Raw genomic sequence first — 15,693 nt, 5'->3', positions numbered from 1 at the left:
CCACTCTTTGCGCGGAATTTCGTAAGGATCTTGTCCTTCGATAGACTTTAACTTTTCGAGATATCTTTCCTTTGATTCTTTCTGCTGTAGATTTTCAAAATAACCGGGTAACAACCCACGCTTCGTAGTCGCTTTCGCCGCCATGCTGTAAACAAACTGAAGCTTGTCCTCCAGTTCGCAATGTCACGTGATGTGACGTCACGCTTGAAATGGGTCTATATATTCAAGCAGACGACGACTGTAAAGATTCCTAATATGAACGTCAGACATTTTTAGTAAACATAGATTCCATAACAGCTCGATACGCCCTTCTGAATCACGAAAGTATTCTGCAAGCTTATATACGGTCGAAGACCCACCAATGTTGACATTCGATACCTTCGAGGAGGTTCGTGGGGATTCATTTAGGCGACGAATTGCTTAAATTCAGTTGTCGAACCGGTAAAACTACGCCACAAAATGCAAAAGGCAAACAGCAGCTGCCTACGCTCTGAGACACACTCAAATTTAAAATGATGTGTTGTGTAACACTGTTATCAGTAAGTTACCTGGCCTCTCGATGAAAGTTTAAATCTTCGGTGAGAAGTTTTGCTTCAAGGTTAGACCGGTCGAAATTGTCCTGAAAACCGTCAACTCCCTGCTGGGAAAAGCATTGATTTAAATGAACTGTACTTTGTACGAAGTATTTCATTAAAGCTTGCAACCCGGGAAAGGCTGTTCACTTTCTCGGAAAATCACGCTTGACTAAACAATCAGCATTAAAACGAGGCAATATCTTTCGGGTTCCGTGCGAACGCGAATTTCATCTCTTGCCTTATTCCTTCTACGACACCCTTCTGAACGAAGACCCCTCCAACATATGTCTCAATTAAAGAGAGCTTTTGGTGAATTATGCTATCTTTTTTTAAAGGGATAAAATTGCCTCCACTTGCTAAACAACCTGAATTAATTAGTGATTTGTGCATATTTGAATTCGTAACCGGAAGTGGTACGTTGCTTTCTAAGAAAAACGGACGTCATTGAGTTTGGTAATATCATCGTTATACTGCCTGTCGGTAATACAACGGCACTCCTTCCTATAAACCATTAGCCAATCCAATGTGTTTTACAATTCCCCCGCTGCTATCATTACACATCTACATAGAGAAGAAAGGCTGTTAGGTTCTAAAGAAACTGTTTGGCGCTGCGTCGGTGGGGGTAACGAAATAATTTGAATATATCAACAAAGTTGAAATGGTAAATTGGCCACCGGAACGATTACAAAAGCTGACGTTTCGAGTGTTAGCTCTGACGAAGGGCTAACGCTCGAAACGTCAGTTTTTATAACCGTAACGGTGGCCAATTTACCATTTCAACTTTGTTGATATATTCAAATTATTACATAGAGAAGAGACTGGGAAAAAAACCCATCAGTGTTTTCCCCAAATCAGAGCTTTTCTTAGTAACCGGAAATCGAACTCGTATAAATAACATCATCGTTCTCGGCTAATATCAAAGCTATAATTCAGCGATCTGGAGTAGAAACTACGATACAACAAGTGGAAAAAACTGTTTTATTGTCAATAATAAATTCAGGTAAAATTCATTTGAATTAACCCAGTAAATTTGTGCGTAGCCGACTGGTTTTGGAGGCTCCAACATCGACGTTCTCCCCAACCGGAGGAAACTGAAACCACACGAAGCAAGGTAAGAAATAAATCGAAACCCGTAATTCTGTGAATCACAGAGATAGCTAATTTATGTAATTCTTTAGGCTGATTTTCTTAAGTGAGATCTTAATGTCAAAGTCTTTATTTGAGTTGTACACAGGTTCGATGTAGTCATTATCTAGTTATCAATTATTAGGACCGAAGCTCTCAGTCGGGTGGCAAGATATGCTTCAGCGGAAAATTTTTTTCTTTCAATCTTAGCTAAATCATGAATGTAAGTTTCTTTTATAAAATAACACCGATCGGGGATAAGATAAGCACAAACTGACACAGCCAAATGCCTTACGTCTTTAGTTTACATGAGAACCTCGAGACCGGAAGTACAACATCAATTCACTGTTGGAAAAAGGCAAGAGTACAAAATTCATTGTTTCATGTAAGTAATCAATGGAACAGTTTTCTCTATTAAAATGATATTGCCGGAACTTTAACTGTCTCGATTGCAGAAGTTAAGGTTGGTGTAGAGCCGGTTGCAAACGCCGTGCAAAAAGGACAGATTGCCATTTAAATAAAACAAGAAACTAGACATAGCATTTATTATATTCATTTCTTACTTTTTTTTCAAAAAGCCGTTAACGGTTATGAAAATCAACTCGTCTCTTTTCAGAGAAGAAGAGCAATCCTGCGTTACTTTGTAAATTGTCAACAACGCCTCTGGAATGGCTTCCCAGGCCACACTGAAACTAAAACGATTCTGGCACACAACCTTTGATGATATCTTCAAGGACTTCAGTTCCGACGAGTGGACACTGGAGCCAACCGACCGACGAATGCCAAAGGACTGGGGACAATATAAGGATAGCGCCAAAGTCAAGTTTTTCTGTAAGGATTGTGGAAGGTCTTGGACCTCTATGAATGGGAGAGTTATATTTTGGTACAAGAAGATTGATGAGAAAGACGAGAAAAAAGAATTGAACACAGAGGAAGGAAAATGCACCAGTGACGAAGGAAACAACGATGAACCGAAGAAGACAGATAAGTGTAAGACCTTCATATTTAGACAAAACAAGATATCCTCGATGAGTTTTAAAAATTCATCATATAGGCCTGATACCCCACGCCAGGGTTATTTTGAGAGGTCTACAAGGATCTAAACAAACCAGTCCGGTTCATGATCACGAATTTTGTTCATGTAGTTGACGGGGACACCTCACGCGATAGCTGTCTGTTTTTCTTTAGAAACTTTTAAGGGTCGCAAGGCGCACGTAACTTTACTTCCGTTTGTCGAAATACAAGAGACTTAAAGGAAAAAATGACAGGACGGAAAATGCGTAAACTGTAAGTACCTCCCGTTGTCCCATACAAAGCCGTAGAAAACTTTTCTAAGGCTTTGTATGGGACAACGGGAGGTACTTACAGTGCTCGCATTTTCCGTCCTGTCAGTTGTTTCGACGCAGATGGCAGCTGGAAGTTAAGAGAACTTTTCCCTTGCCCTTACGACAGTCTGTTAAGTTTGCAATATCTAGTTTCGAGTGCTGAAAGAAGCCTCTTTGCATTGAATACGTTGATGTAAAAGCGCGCCGGAAGTAGTTGAGTTCAAGTTCTCCTTCCGGTCGCCACTCGCTTCTCCATCTTCTCCAATGAAAACATCTGCGCTCAAGAGTCCTTATAACTTAAAGGAATGGTTTGTAAATGAAGACGTCTACTGGGATTTTGTTATTAAAACAAGAGACTTGGCATGAGAATGATTCCTCTCTTGATAAATCTATTCATTGTTTTCGAGATGCTTTTATGATTACACACGAGTTTCCTCCATAGACTCCTTACGGTTCAGGCTGTACGGTCAACAGTGCAAGGTGTGTACTGATGAGACCACTGATGGGACCTTCATAAATCCACAGTGGTACCGAGAAGAGGTGGAAAAAGTTCTGAAAAACGTTCATAAAAAGATAGGAGAGGTAATTTTGACTCCGAGAGGAGTATCTACTTCAAGCTAGAACAGCAGACAGTCACTTTGTCGGATACCTCGAGTAAAACTATACTCACGAATACCACATTCAAGTACCACACTTACACTCTCAAGCAATTGTATTCAAAACTCTAACCGAGTGTGACCTGGTCACTAGTTTTTCATCGTACTTCAGGCGGTTGTCTCTCTTTTACTTAGAGTTTTCATAACTCGCAGTGATGTTTACCTTTGCTCTAACAGGTCGCTGGGATTGCATCGGTTTTGCTTTCATAACTCTCCATGAAATTGAACTCTATGCGTTAACAATGATTTTATCTTATCTCAGGCTATCTACAAATTTCTACCGGAAGACTCCGACAATAGAAAGAGACTCGGAAGAATGCGCAAGCCACACGACAGTAGACGCTGTCAAGCATGCCACGAGGGGCAATGTAGTAGCAAGTGAATCACTAAAAATCGAATTTATTGAAATGTCAATTAAAAATCGTTCATTTCAAAATCTTATTATGGAATTGTACCTCCAGCATAATTCTGAAATCAATAATGTGAGAAAAGCAATCTGGTGCGCTAAAAACTTCGGCTTCATAATCACATGCTGTTCAGGAAGTGAGCCCGCGATTTCTCCACTCGAAGAAGATCAAGGACTGGACCCGAGAAAACGGCGGAAACCGAACCTAGCCATAACTTTTCAAGAAAAACTGGTGCCGCGTCAGTTCCCACTTACCCCCTGAGTGATTTTTCTACAGGTAGTTCTCACTCATTCGTTTTTCATATTCACGATTCGAGATCCACCAGGTTATAACAAAGATACAGTTATTGTCGCTTAAATTATTTGAGATAGAGAAGAACGATATTATCAACTAGGAGACGCGAGACCATAACTGACCATGCCATATTTATTCATTATTAGCATTGCCTTTATTATCGTCACTACCATTTATTGCAAACAGGTGGCTTTTTTATAAGAACAGCAATGCTGGTTCCCTAATTCAGCCGCTTTCGTGCGCTGCACTCGAAATCTGGGTTTATTCAGGAGTAAAAACTTCAAATTTTGTTTACTTGTGGGAATGTGAAGGATGCATCTAATATCAAGTTGTAGATTTCATTATCTCTTTCATGAAATCATCTCGAAATGATAGCATCAGTGAAGACTTCTAAATTTAGGGCATATCGCCCAAACATAAATGAAAAGGTGTGTTTAGAAAATGGCCTCTTCCGGTTTCTAGATCGTTATCGACCTGGAGGTAAGCTCGCTAAGGCTACTTGGCACTTTCTTTTGCGCTAGTTCAATCAAAAGTTCATTTTTGCCTTGTTCATAGTCTGTAGGCAGGCTATCGTAATAAGGTCTCTAAGATACGCGTTCCTCTGCACGCGGGAAGATTCGAAACGAGTCGAGGAAAGTCTTGCCTGTGGTCTGGCCGCTGTACTTCTCGCGGGCTCGTGTTTCTCAAGTCCTCGTACATTCCCACGGGCGTAGCAACCCCCGTGCCGAAGGGCTTATAATGAGGGGCTGCTCGAAGGCAATCTTGTTCGTTCGTTCTTCCGCTCAATAGCTTTATTTTGTTTCCTATCGGCCTTGTTTCCAACACACCAAAAGCTGTTTATCCCTTTTTGTACATCTCTTGACCAGAAAGCGGAGATCGCAGGGTTTATACCGGGTAAAGTGTAAACAATGTAGAGGAATGTAGTGAACACTTTAGAATCGATCTGTATTCCTTTCTGAAACTTCCACAACGTAAGGGTTACGAAGAAAGGAAGCCAGCTGACCAGCAAGGCACCAGCAATGGTCACCAGCATTTTGGCAGCTTTTAGTTGTCTTTTGAAATCTGAAATTTGAATCCTTCTTACACTACCCCCGGTGTCGGTATGTAAGTCAGTCTCTTCGCTCGTACCAGGCTTCACTCGGCTAGCGTGATTCCGTGCGATTCGATAGATTTTAAAATAAATGGCCGACATGGTTCCAAAAGGAAAAATGAAAATAAAAATCCATTCTAAAGTCATGTAAACCATCTCGAAAGTAGGTTTTTCGTCGTAGAACTCCACCTCTCCGAAAATAACTTCATGAGGTCGCCAAATCAACGGAGGGGACGCGAGAAGGATAGCGGAGATCCATATAACTAGAATAGAAACATATATTTTAGTTTTCTTGACAAAGTTTGGGTACTGCAACGGCCGTGTCATGGCTAAATGTCGATTGACAGCCACTGCTGTTTGAGTGAACACCGATGCGGACGCGCAGAGGACACTTGATGCCATTATTACATAGCATACAAAGTCGTGGGGTGGTTCCCAGGCCCTATTATGCCTCCGGGTTGTGTTGGAACATGTTTCAATAATTGTAAAGAGAAAATCACTGACGGCCAGGCTAGTGATTAAAAAATTGTCAATAGTGTGAAGACGTCCGATGCTGCAGATTGCTATGAAGATGATGACGTTTCCAAGAAACGCTAAGCTAATGACGATCGTTATATACACTATCTGTGTGTACCACAGGACCATGGAATTCCCATTGGAGGAAGGAGGACTGTGAAAGATACAAGAATGAGGGAAAATACGTTAAAAGACTCAAGAAACAGATTATAAAGTTATGCGTATCATTTTCCATTCTCCACTCAGATGACATACACTGCATGTCATTCTGTTAATAATAACAATAATAATAATAATGGTAATAATAACAAGGGACTGGAAATAGAAACGCCTAATGGCTGGAGGATATAAGGTCTGCAATTTATAGTCGAGTTCCTCCCCCGTCAGAGAAGGCCTGGAAGCTAAACACCATGGAAGCTACAAGGGTACTAGCAAGGAAAAAGAACTGGAGCGCCCAGGGTCCAGATAGGTTGACTAACTTTTGGTGGAAAAAAGCACAAGTGCTTCATGAAGGTGTGACCATGTCGTTTCAGGCTATAGCGAATGCCAATGTAGAGTATCCACCCTGGTTCCCTGAAGGCAAAACCACACTACTTCCGAAACCCGGAGAATTCGCAAGTGATAACCAGAGGCCGATAACCTGTCCAAATACTTTGTACAAGTGGTTCACCTCGTGCCTATAAGGACCTGCAAATCAACATCTAGAAACGCATGGTCTAATGGATGGAGCTCAGAGGCGTGCACGCGCAGGCTGTAGCGGAACCACTGATTGACAGAGTTGTGACCTTAGATTGTCAGAGGCGAAAGCGTAATTTGAGTATGGCGTGGATTGATGTCAAAAAGGCGTACGACTCGGTAGACCATGGTTGGTTGGAAGAGATGATGATCTTACATAGATTCCCTATCTTGTTGTCAAGGACGATAGAGAAGTTAAGCAAGAGCTGGAACACAAGGGTGGTGGCGACAACAAGGCTAGGACGCGAGAGATCTGAGCCAATTAGGTTTCTTAAAGGTCTACCCCAGGGTGATGCTCTCTTTCCCAGACTCTTCACGGTTTGCTTGAATCTTATTGCGTGGAAGATCAGTGCCAGTTAGGGCTATAAGCTATCTAAGCCAATTAGGGTAAAGGTAACAGATTTGCTGTATATTGACGATCTAAAGGTCTTTGCGTCTTCGGAGAGTAAACTAAGCCGTGTTATGGAAGCAACCAATACTGCAATGGAGGATGTGAGGCAGAGGAGAAGATTTCGTTGGAAGGCGCAGCAAAGGAATATCTTCACAGAATGTCTCATCTGGCCAAGTCCCTTGTCTGATTATAATCGTGTAACAGCCTCGAACCAATTTGCAATACCAGCATTGGGCTACCTGATGTGGACACAACAATGGCCGCTGACAGAGCTTAAAAAGTTGGATAGAGAAGCTCGCAAGATAATTGTTGAGAATGGTGGAAAATCCCAGCGGGTCAACTGCCATTTTATACCTGCCAAGAGAGAAGGGAGGGAGAGGCCTGCGTTCGATCGAGGAAGAATACAAAATAACGAAGATAAAGGCGGAAGTGAAGTTATATAGCAATAGCGACCCAGCCTTGGCGATGGTTCGTGAGTTTGAAGAGAGAGCAGAATAGTTAGGACACAGTTCGCAGACGCAGCAAGGTATGCAGATGAGATGGGTCTCCAGTTGCAGCTGGAATACCCAAGTCCAGCTTGCATAAAACGTGATATTGAAGAGGTGATAACAGCAGAGAAATTGAAGGTAGAGCCGAAAAGGGTTTTGGAAGAGAAGACATGGCAAACGGTGCATGAGCAGAATTGGCAGGGGAAATTACTCTCTGCGAGAACAGAAGACGAGAGTGTTAACTTCAACGGATGTTATTGGTGGCTAAGCAGTTGGAAACAGTGCCCAACACATACAGTGGCGGGGATGTTTGAACTCTACGAGCAATTATTACCGACGAGGTTGTATGCCTGCCAGAAAACGCACACAGACACAACTGGTGAGGTGAGGTGCAGGCTATGTGGTAAGGCCTCTGAAAGTGTCGCCCATGTCTTGGCTGGTTGTACCGCCCTCGCACAGAATAAGTATCTTACCCGACATAACGCAGCTTTGAAAATACTTTTCCTTGAAATTCTGCATGACCTAGGCCTTGCAGACACAGTCCCCACTTGGTACTCGCCATTGAAACCGAAGCCAGTGTACGAGACGAACAATGCGCAAGCATTCTGGGACGTTCCTTTATTTGCGGAGCACCAAGAAGTTAGAGCCAACAGAATAGATGCGCGTATTATCGACCATGAATCAAGTCGAGTCATCGCGCTGGAGATGAGCTGCCCATGGATTACATTCCATGGGGGAAAAAGAATGAGGACAAAACCTCGAAATGCGGACCGCTTCGTTGGGAATTAAAGCGGAAGTACCAAGGATATGAAGTGAAACAATATATAATATAATAATGCACGCATGAGGGGGTTGGTGTCGTGACTTAGAAGCTGAAATGAAGGAGTTGGTCGAAAACAAGAGTAAGGGAGTTCTTCAAAATATGCAGAAGGTTGTGATCTCGGGAACACTAAATATCTCTCGGACGTTTAAAGTTGCAACATGAACAATGAACATCGCGTACTATTTAACTCTTTGCCCATAAAAATTCTGTGGATTATTAGAAACTTAGGAAGTGATCGTCACTGATTAACTCTTTCCTAGCCGAAATAAGTAATAGGTTTTTAAAGAATTTGTAATGACTATTTTAGATTTGGATACCCGAAATAGCTTACCTTTTTTATTTCTCAAGGGTTTTTTTTTGTTGTTGTTGTTCAGTATATAGATTTTGATTTCACTATAGTTAACTGGCTACGCTCATGCGCCCCGTCATACTATTCTTATTGTATGTAGCATACAAAAGTTTTAAACTGCTGCATAATAATAATAACAATAATGATAACAATAATAATGGTTTATTGGCATCTCCACCCGAGGCTCTTCTTCGCTACAAAATGATTACAAACTTGTTGAAAATCTATCATTATCACAAATTGCTGATACTGCATACTGCATTTTACATATAAATTTATCTAAGGCTTCTATTTACGGATTAGCTTACATATTTAAAAGTGGCTATGGCTTACTAAAATAATGATATATAAATACTAACTAAGGCATTTGACAGCGGCGATCAGTTTATATATACTAAAAATGACATTTCAGTGGTGTAAAAGTCTATCGGGATCCAGGATTGTAACAAATCACCCGAGAAAAAGATCCAATTGTGGCCTGAGACTCGAAAGCATCTTTCTATTCCCCTTTATCTCGATACTCCCTTTACTATTAAGGAAAAATCCCTTTATTATACATGTATGAACTGCGAATTTTCACAAGGATTTCCAGCCCTGAGGAAGCCGTAGCTGCTTACGTGTAAAATTAAGACAATTTTTTTACTGGTGTGTTTGATATTGCCGATCAGCTACTGACGTGTCACTCGCCCCTTGTGCCACTCGGTCAGGTTGATGAATGAATGGCAAAGGATTTAATCTAAGGTCGTTTGTCGAAATATTTTTCATATATCAAACAAAGTAATATATGGTTACTTGTAGATATAAAATTTCTCTTCAGTTCGCGTTCAACTCCCACGAGTGAGATGGCGAACGAGTGGGATATCGAGTTCAACACTCGAACAGATATTCCATTTCCGCGCACGCCCGTGTATTTAACAATTATTCCACGAGCGTGCGTTGGATATGAGATGATAGATAGCCAACGAGGCGCGTAGCGCCGAGTTGGCTATAATTATCTCATATCCAACAAGCGCGAGTGCTAAAAATTTTATCAAATTTTTAGCACCGTTTTAACTTTAAGCTGACACGTACGCTTGCCATATTTGTAGATTATGGTATATTGGCTGATATAACATAATGGCTAAGCCAATAAAAAGTCTTGAATTGCATTATCCAATGATCTAGTTTTTAATAATATTCTTTATTTCATATTGCCACACAACACCTGATACGACATACTTTTGGTGGTTATCAGCTTGCTTTCAATTTCCTGCTCCTTTTAACTGATTACCGGTTGATAAAACAGACCGCGCAGAACTCTTTTCTCTGCATGTCAATGATGGTAACTAAACTCAGTGGAAGGCAATTTGGTCTGAAGTCATATGCGTGATTTCAAAAATCATAAGATGATGAGGAAGGGGACATAAGCATTGTAAATAGCCTTATGGGGAAATTAGGTAAGTATTACTTTTACCACAATTGGCTATAATGGCGCAATCTAATTGGCTAATTTGCCGTTCTCGATGTGAGTACTGACAACGCTGCTTGCGTCAACGTGTCACGCAATGGTCACGCACTAAAAGAACTTTCTATTTGACGTCGATATTATGGTCAAAAACAAATCGGCAGAGAGAGGTTTAATGTGGTTTGAAAAAACAAGGAAAATCAATGCATTATTAGGCACCTCTTGTCGTATAATCTTCAGACTACCTTAAATCCAGCTATAAATATAAGGTTTGGTTTTCGGCAACGTAAAATTAATTAACACGAATGCTCTATGTGATTTGTGATATCGAACTACAAAAAATTTGTTCAGCTTTCGTATTCTTTGGTCCATCATCCACACGAAGGTATTTGTTAACCTTTCTTATCATATTTTGGACAAAATTACTGAATTGTGATTGGTCAAGACTGTGGGAATTTTTTATTAATTTTTGTAATTGCCTCGGGCAAAATTACTTGAAAATGATTGGCTGAAAATCGCTTAGCAACGGCTGCCAAGGTAAAGAAATTTCTGTTTGTTTTGTTGCAATGGCGTCCCGTTTTGTTCGAGATCAGGAAGAAAACATTTTGCCCCTTATATTATAAACAAGTAATCGCATGGTTCCTCGTAAAATTAAGGATTAATATCACTCGTGTTTTCGGAAGCTGCTGAAATTGCCCGAGTCGCGCAGCGACAATTTCAGTTTTCAATTTCAATTTCAATTTCAATTTTTAAAATTAAGGATTAATATCACGGGTGTTTTCGGAAGCTGCTGAAATTGCCCGAGTCGCGCAGCGGCAATTTCAGCAGCTTCCGAAAACACCCGTGATATTAATCCTTAATTTTACTCGGCCCCATGCGATTACCTCTACGTACTCGATCAAAGAAGACCCGCACGAACATACTTCAAATGATATCACTAACACTTAGGGCCTGATTACATGAGCCGGGCTGGCCCTGTTAGCCGGGCTGATTTCTTTTGTTTTGGTGTTCGCCAAGGCGTGAAAACAAAAGAAATCAGCCCGGCTAACCGGGCCAGCTCGGCTCATGTAATCAGGCCCTTAGATAACCTTTACTACCGATTTACAAGATCTGTTTATACCGCTTCAATCCGAAAAGAAAAAATTCACCGGACTAAATTTAAAATATGATCATTCACAATCAATCTTACCACATCTGCTACACACGAAGGAGGTAGCCAATCTATCTAGGAAATACGTAACCATTGCGAAATTATTTCTTGGACGAAAGTCAGAACCGAAGCTTCTAGTTACGACAGGTGTGTTTGTTTTCATAGCAAAAGTATAATATTTTCAAGCAGACGACTCCAAGAGAGATCCCTAATATGAACGTCAGATATTTTTAGCTAACATATATTCCATAACAGCTTGACACGCCCTTCTGAATCACGAAAGTATTCGGCAAGTTTAATTTAGATACCGTCGAAGACCGATCAATGTCGAAATTCGATATCTTCGAGGAGGTTCGTGGAGGAATCCTTTATGCGACGAATTGCTTAAATTTAGTTTGTCGAGCCGGTAAAACTACGTCACAAAATGCAACAGGCAAACAGCAGCTGCCTACGCTCTGAGACACACAAATTTAAAATAATCTGTGGTATTTCAAACTATATGTGACTTGAAATCATAATCGATTGTTATCAGTTACTTACCCTACCTCTCGATGCACGTTTAAATCTTCGGTGAAAAGTTTTGCTTCAAGGTTAGACCAGGCGAAATTGTTCTTAAAACCGTCAATTCCCTGCCAGGAAACGCAATGATTTAAATGAATGAACTGTAGTTTGTAATAATTCTTTCTTTATAGCTAGCTACCCGGAAAAGGCTACTTGCTTTCTCGGAAAATCAAGCTTGACTTCACAATTAGCATGAAAACGAGGCAATTTTCAATATTTTTTTTCCAAAGTATCTGTTAGGTTCCGTGGAGAGGGTGAGTTGAATGTTTCACCTCTTGCCTTATTCCTTTTACGACACCCTTCTGAGCGAAGACCTCTCAAACATGTCTCAATTAAAGAGAGCTTTTGGTGAATTATGCTATCTTCTTTACAACGGATAAAATTGTCTATATTTGCCTAACGAAACCGAATTAATTAGTGATTTGTCCATATTTGAATTTGTAACCGGAAGTGGTACATTGCTATCTAGGAATATGCATTTTCGCCACGGCACTCCTTCCTATAAGCCATTGACCAATCAGATGTGTTTTACAATTCCCCACTGTTATTACACGTCTAAATAGAGAAGAGACTGGGGAAAAAACCCAGCGGTGTTTTCCCGAAATCAGAGCTTTTCTTAGTAACCGGAAATCGAACTTGTATAAATAACACCATCGTTCTCGGCTAATATCATAGCTATGACTCAACGATCTGGAGCAGGAGCTACAATACAACAAGTGAAAAAAACCTTTCTATTGTCTATAGCAAATTCAGGTAAAAATTCATTTGAATTAACCAAGTAAATTTGTGCTTAGCCGACTGGTTTTGAAGGGCTCCAGCATCAACGTTCTCAACCGGAAGAAACCGAAACCTAACGTAACAAGGTAAGAAATAAATCGAAACCCGTAATTCCGTGGATCACAGAGATAGCTGATATATATAAATCTTTGGGCTGATTTTCTTGGTTGAGATCCTAATGTTAAAGTCTTTATTTGAGTTGTACACAGGTTCGATGTAGTCATAACCTAATTATTAATTATTTATGACCCAAGCTCAATCGGGCAGCAAGATATGTTTCAGCGGAAAATTTGTTTCTTTTAATCTTAGCTAAATCATGAATGTAAGTTCCTTTAAAGAAAAATAATATCGATCAGGGATAAGATAAGTACAAGGACACAGTCAAATACTTAAAATCTTCAGTTTACATGAGAACCTTGAGACTGGAAGTGCAATATCAACCACTGTTGGAAAAGGGCATGAGTACAAAATTTACTGATACATGTAAATTATCAACGGAATAACTGTCTCGATTGCAGAAGTTAGGATTGGTGTAGAGCCAGTTGCAAAAGCCGTGAAAATTAGACAAACTGCTATAGAAATAAAACGAGAAACTAGACATAGTATTTATTTCCATTCATTTCTCATGTTTTTTTTTTCTTTTTTTCAAAAGACCGTTAACAGTTCTGAAAATCAACTCATCTTTTTTCAGAGAAGAAAAGCAATCCTGCGTTACTTCGTAAATTGTCCACAACGTCCGGAATGGCTTCCCAGCTGGTCACAAGTGCATTCTGGCACACAACCTTTGATGATATCTTCAAGGACTTCAGTCCCGACGAGTGGACACTGGAGCCAACCGACCGACGAATGCCAAAGGACTGGGGACAATATAAGGATAGCGCCAAAGTCAAGTTTATTTGTGGAGATTGCGACAGGTCTTGGACCTCTATGAACGGAAGGGTTATATTTTGGTACAAGAAGATTGACGAGAAAGAAGAAAAGAAAGAATCGAAGACGGAGGAAGGGAAATGCACTAGCAACGAAGGAAACAACGATGAACCGAAGAAGACAGATAAGTGTAAGAACTTCATATTTAGACAAAATAAGATATTCTCGATTACTTTTAAAAATTCATCATATGAGCCTGATCACCCACGCCAGGGTTAATTTCAGAGATTCAAGGGGATCTAAATTAACCAATCCTGTTCATGATCACGAATTTTATTCACACGGTTGACGTGGACACCACGCGCGATGGCTGTTTGTTTTCCCTTTTAAGGGTCGCAAGACACATGTAACTTTACTTCCTTTAATCAAAATGCAAGGGACGTAGAAGAAGGAATTGTTTCGACGTAGACAGCAGCTGGAAATTGAGAGATCTTTTCCCTTGCGCTAACGACAGTCTGATAAGTTTACATTATTTAGTTCTTGGTGCTTAAAGAAGCCCTATATATGATGAAAAAGCGCGCCGGAAGTAGTTGGGTTCTCCTTCCGGTAGCCACTCGCTTGTCAAAAATAACATCTGAGCTTAGGAGCCTTTATAACTTAAAGGAATGGTTTATAAAGGAAGACCTCTACTGATATTTTGTTGTTAAAATAGGAGACTGGGCAGGAGAATGATTTCTCTCTTGATAAATTTAATCATTATTTTCGAGATGCTTTTTTGATTACAAATGAGTTTCCTCCTAGACTCCTTACGGTTCAGGCTGTACGGTCAACAGTGCAACGTCTGTACTGTTGGGACCCCTGATGGGACATTCACGGATCCGATGTGGTACGAGGATGAGACCAAAAGAATTCTGGACAATGTTTATGAAAAGATAAAACAGGTAATTTTGACTCCGTGAAAAATATCTTCTTCAAGCTAGGACAGCTAACAGTCACTTTGTTGGGTACTTCGTGTATTCTATACTCATGAATACCACATTCAAATACCTCACTTACACTGCTAATGGAACATTAGGTCACATGCCTGCAGAGAGGTTATCGTGCTAAAAGCAAAAACCCTGTTTTGCGTAGACACTGAACATCCCATTTTCTAAGGGTCGTGTGTCTGAAAATAGGCTTTGGAGAAAATTCGACTGGTCTCCAAGAAGTCAGAAGAATATTACACACTGAGTTCAGTTGGTTTTCCCTTCCAAGGCATGCAATAAAATTCCAAAAAGGTAAAATTCCAAAAGGGAACGTGGCGTATGTAAAAAAAATCATCTGTTCTTAATATCATAACGACCTTTGGAATAAAATTGGAAACATCTTTAGATCATTAATGAACTAGAAAAATTTTGAATCGAGACTCGAAACTAAATCACCATTGTATTTGGTTTTCTTTATTTTAAATTGTGTTTAAAGTATAAAAAACTCACGCCATCCTTATAGGCAATTAAAAACCCTAACCAAGTGTGACTTGGTCAGTAGTGTTTTACTGCACTTCAGGCGGTTGTCTCTCTTCGACTTAGAGCTTTTATGGCTCGCGTGATGTTTACCTTTGCTCTAAAAGGCCGCTGGGATTGCATCGGTTTTGCTTTCATAACTCTCTCAGTAAAATTAAAGTCTCTATGCTGACAATAATTCTATCCTATTTCAGGCCATCTACAACATTCCACCGGAAGACTCCAACGATAGGAAAAGACCCGGAAGAATGCGCATGCCACACGACAAGCGACGCTGTCAAGCATGCTACGAGGGGCAATGTAGTAGCAAGTGAATCACCAAAAATCGAATTTATTAAAATGTTAATTAAAAATCGTTCGTTTCAAAATCTTATGATGGAATTGTAGCTGCGTGCTGTGTTATAATTCGGAAATACATAATGTGAGAAAAGCAATCTGATGCTCAAAAACTTGAGCTTGATAATCACATGCTGTTCAGGCCCGCGACTTCCCCCCACGATGAAGATCGAGGACTTGACTCGAGAAAACGACGGAAACCGAGCCTAGCCATAACACTGGTGCCAAATCACTCCCCACTTACCTCCTGGGTGATTTTTCTACAGGAAGTTCTCACTCATT

General features: G+C 40.4%; 5 protein-coding genes and 1 pseudogene across 12 annotated transcripts in view; 3 read left to right on the top strand and 3 right to left on the bottom strand.

The window, feature by feature from the left end:
* Positions 1 to 228, bottom strand: part of LOC148724936 (uncharacterized) — a 2,735-nt gene extending 2,507 nt beyond the window's left edge. The window contains exon 1 of the mRNA XM_088729852.1: positions 1 to 228. This exon is cut by the window's left edge and continues 195 nt beyond it. Coding sequence (XP_088585978.1) covers positions 1 to 144 — 144 coding nt within the window. The 5' untranslated portion in view covers positions 145 to 228.
* The window catches only part of LOC148724933 (dynamin-related protein Dyn2-like), a 29,260-nt gene extending 17,213 nt beyond the window's left edge, over positions 1 to 12,047 (bottom strand). Inside the window, exons 1-2 of one of the 4 annotated variants that reach the window (XM_088729850.1) lie at positions 11,909 to 12,047; positions 549 to 637 (exon numbers count right to left, since the gene is read on the bottom strand). The gene's annotated coding sequence lies outside the window, so the exon portion shown is untranslated. Of the gene's footprint in view, positions 1 to 548; positions 792 to 813; positions 954 to 11,908 lie in introns of those variants that run through there. The other 3 variants (XM_088729849.1, XM_088729851.1, XM_088729848.1) reach the window with 3 other exon arrangements.
* LOC148724935 (uncharacterized) lies at positions 1,062 to 4,676 on the top strand. Of its 4 annotated transcripts, none has more exons than XM_088729866.1 (6): positions 1,062 to 1,191; positions 1,616 to 1,686; positions 2,004 to 2,085; positions 2,317 to 2,690; positions 3,468 to 3,607; positions 3,944 to 4,676. In XM_088729866.1, exons 4-6 carry the CDS (start codon positions 2,369 to 2,371, stop codon positions 4,061 to 4,063), a joined length of 582 nt encoding a protein of 193 aa, XP_088585992.1. In that variant the 5' UTR covers positions 1,062 to 1,191; positions 1,616 to 1,686; positions 2,004 to 2,085; positions 2,317 to 2,368; the 3' UTR covers positions 4,064 to 4,676. The 4 variants fall into 4 exon arrangements, with proteins under 4 accessions (XP_088585992.1, XP_088585993.1, XP_088585991.1 ...); XM_088729867.1 differs by having other exon boundaries at positions 1,076 to 1,197; XM_088729865.1 differs by lacking the exon at positions 1,062 to 1,191 and having other exon boundaries at positions 1,277 to 1,686.
* LOC148724932 (5-hydroxytryptamine receptor 7-like) lies at positions 4,772 to 12,245 on the bottom strand. Of its 2 annotated transcripts, XM_088729859.1 has the most exons (3): positions 12,202 to 12,245; positions 11,909 to 11,997; positions 4,772 to 6,142 (listed from the first exon to the last, which is right to left on the bottom strand). In XM_088729859.1, the coding sequence occupies exon 3, from the start codon at positions 6,115 to 6,117 to the stop codon at positions 5,116 to 5,118; it is 1,002 nt and encodes a 333-aa protein (XP_088585985.1). In that variant the 5' UTR covers positions 6,118 to 6,142; positions 11,909 to 11,997; positions 12,202 to 12,245; the 3' UTR covers positions 4,772 to 5,115. The 2 variants fall into 2 exon arrangements, with proteins under 2 accessions (XP_088585985.1, XP_088585984.1); XM_088729858.1 differs by lacking the exon at positions 12,202 to 12,245 and having other exon boundaries at positions 11,914 to 11,999.
* On the top strand, positions 7,353 to 10,925 carry LOC148724934 (uncharacterized; annotated as a pseudogene).
* A 357-nt stretch (positions 12,246 to 12,602) lies between the features above and the next one.
* LOC148724931 (receptor-transporting protein 4-like) lies at positions 12,603 to 15,430 on the top strand. The gene is made up of 4 exons (XM_088729869.1): positions 12,603 to 12,792; positions 13,398 to 13,763; positions 14,375 to 14,514; positions 15,270 to 15,430. Exons 2-4 carry the CDS (start codon positions 13,448 to 13,450, stop codon positions 15,387 to 15,389), a joined length of 576 nt encoding a protein of 191 aa, XP_088585995.1. The 5' UTR covers positions 12,603 to 12,792; positions 13,398 to 13,447; the 3' UTR covers positions 15,390 to 15,430.
* Positions 15,431 to 15,693: the final 263 nt, after the last annotated feature.

This window comes from Stylophora pistillata, chromosome 8 (genome assembly GCF_964205215.1).
Source record: "Stylophora pistillata chromosome 8, jaStyPist1.2, whole genome shotgun sequence".
Taxonomy (NCBI): domain Eukaryota; kingdom Metazoa; phylum Cnidaria; class Anthozoa; order Scleractinia; family Pocilloporidae; genus Stylophora; species Stylophora pistillata.
Note: the sequence above shows the minus strand (reverse complement) of the source record. Positions and strands in the feature narration are given on the sequence as shown.

What these genes read in the sequence shown, in the direction of transcription:
- LOC148724935 (XM_088729866.1), top strand. Translation starts at nt 2,369, where the DNA reads ATGGCTTCCCAGGCCACACTGAAACTAAAACGATTCTGGCACACAACC. An exon ending in ACCGAAGAAGACAGATAAGT is followed by an intron (nt 2,691 to 3,467) that starts GTAAGACCTTCA and finishes TTTCCTCCATAG; the next exon opens with ACTCCTTACGGTTCAGGCTG. An exon ending in TTCATAAAAAGATAGGAGAG is followed by an intron (nt 3,608 to 3,943) that starts GTAATTTTGACT and finishes ATCTTATCTCAG; the next exon opens with GCTATCTACAAATTTCTACC.
- LOC148724932 (XM_088729859.1), bottom strand. Translation starts at nt 6,117, where the DNA reads ATGGTCCTGTGGTACACACAGATAGTGTATATAACGATCGTCATTAGC.
- LOC148724931 (XM_088729869.1), top strand. Translation starts at nt 13,448, where the DNA reads ATGGCTTCCCAGCTGGTCACAAGTGCATTCTGGCACACAACCTTTGAT. An exon ending in ACCGAAGAAGACAGATAAGT is followed by an intron (nt 13,764 to 14,374) that starts GTAAGAACTTCA and finishes GTTTCCTCCTAG; the next exon opens with ACTCCTTACGGTTCAGGCTG. An exon ending in TTTATGAAAAGATAAAACAG is followed by an intron (nt 14,515 to 15,269) that starts GTAATTTTGACT and finishes ATCCTATTTCAG; the next exon opens with GCCATCTACAACATTCCACC.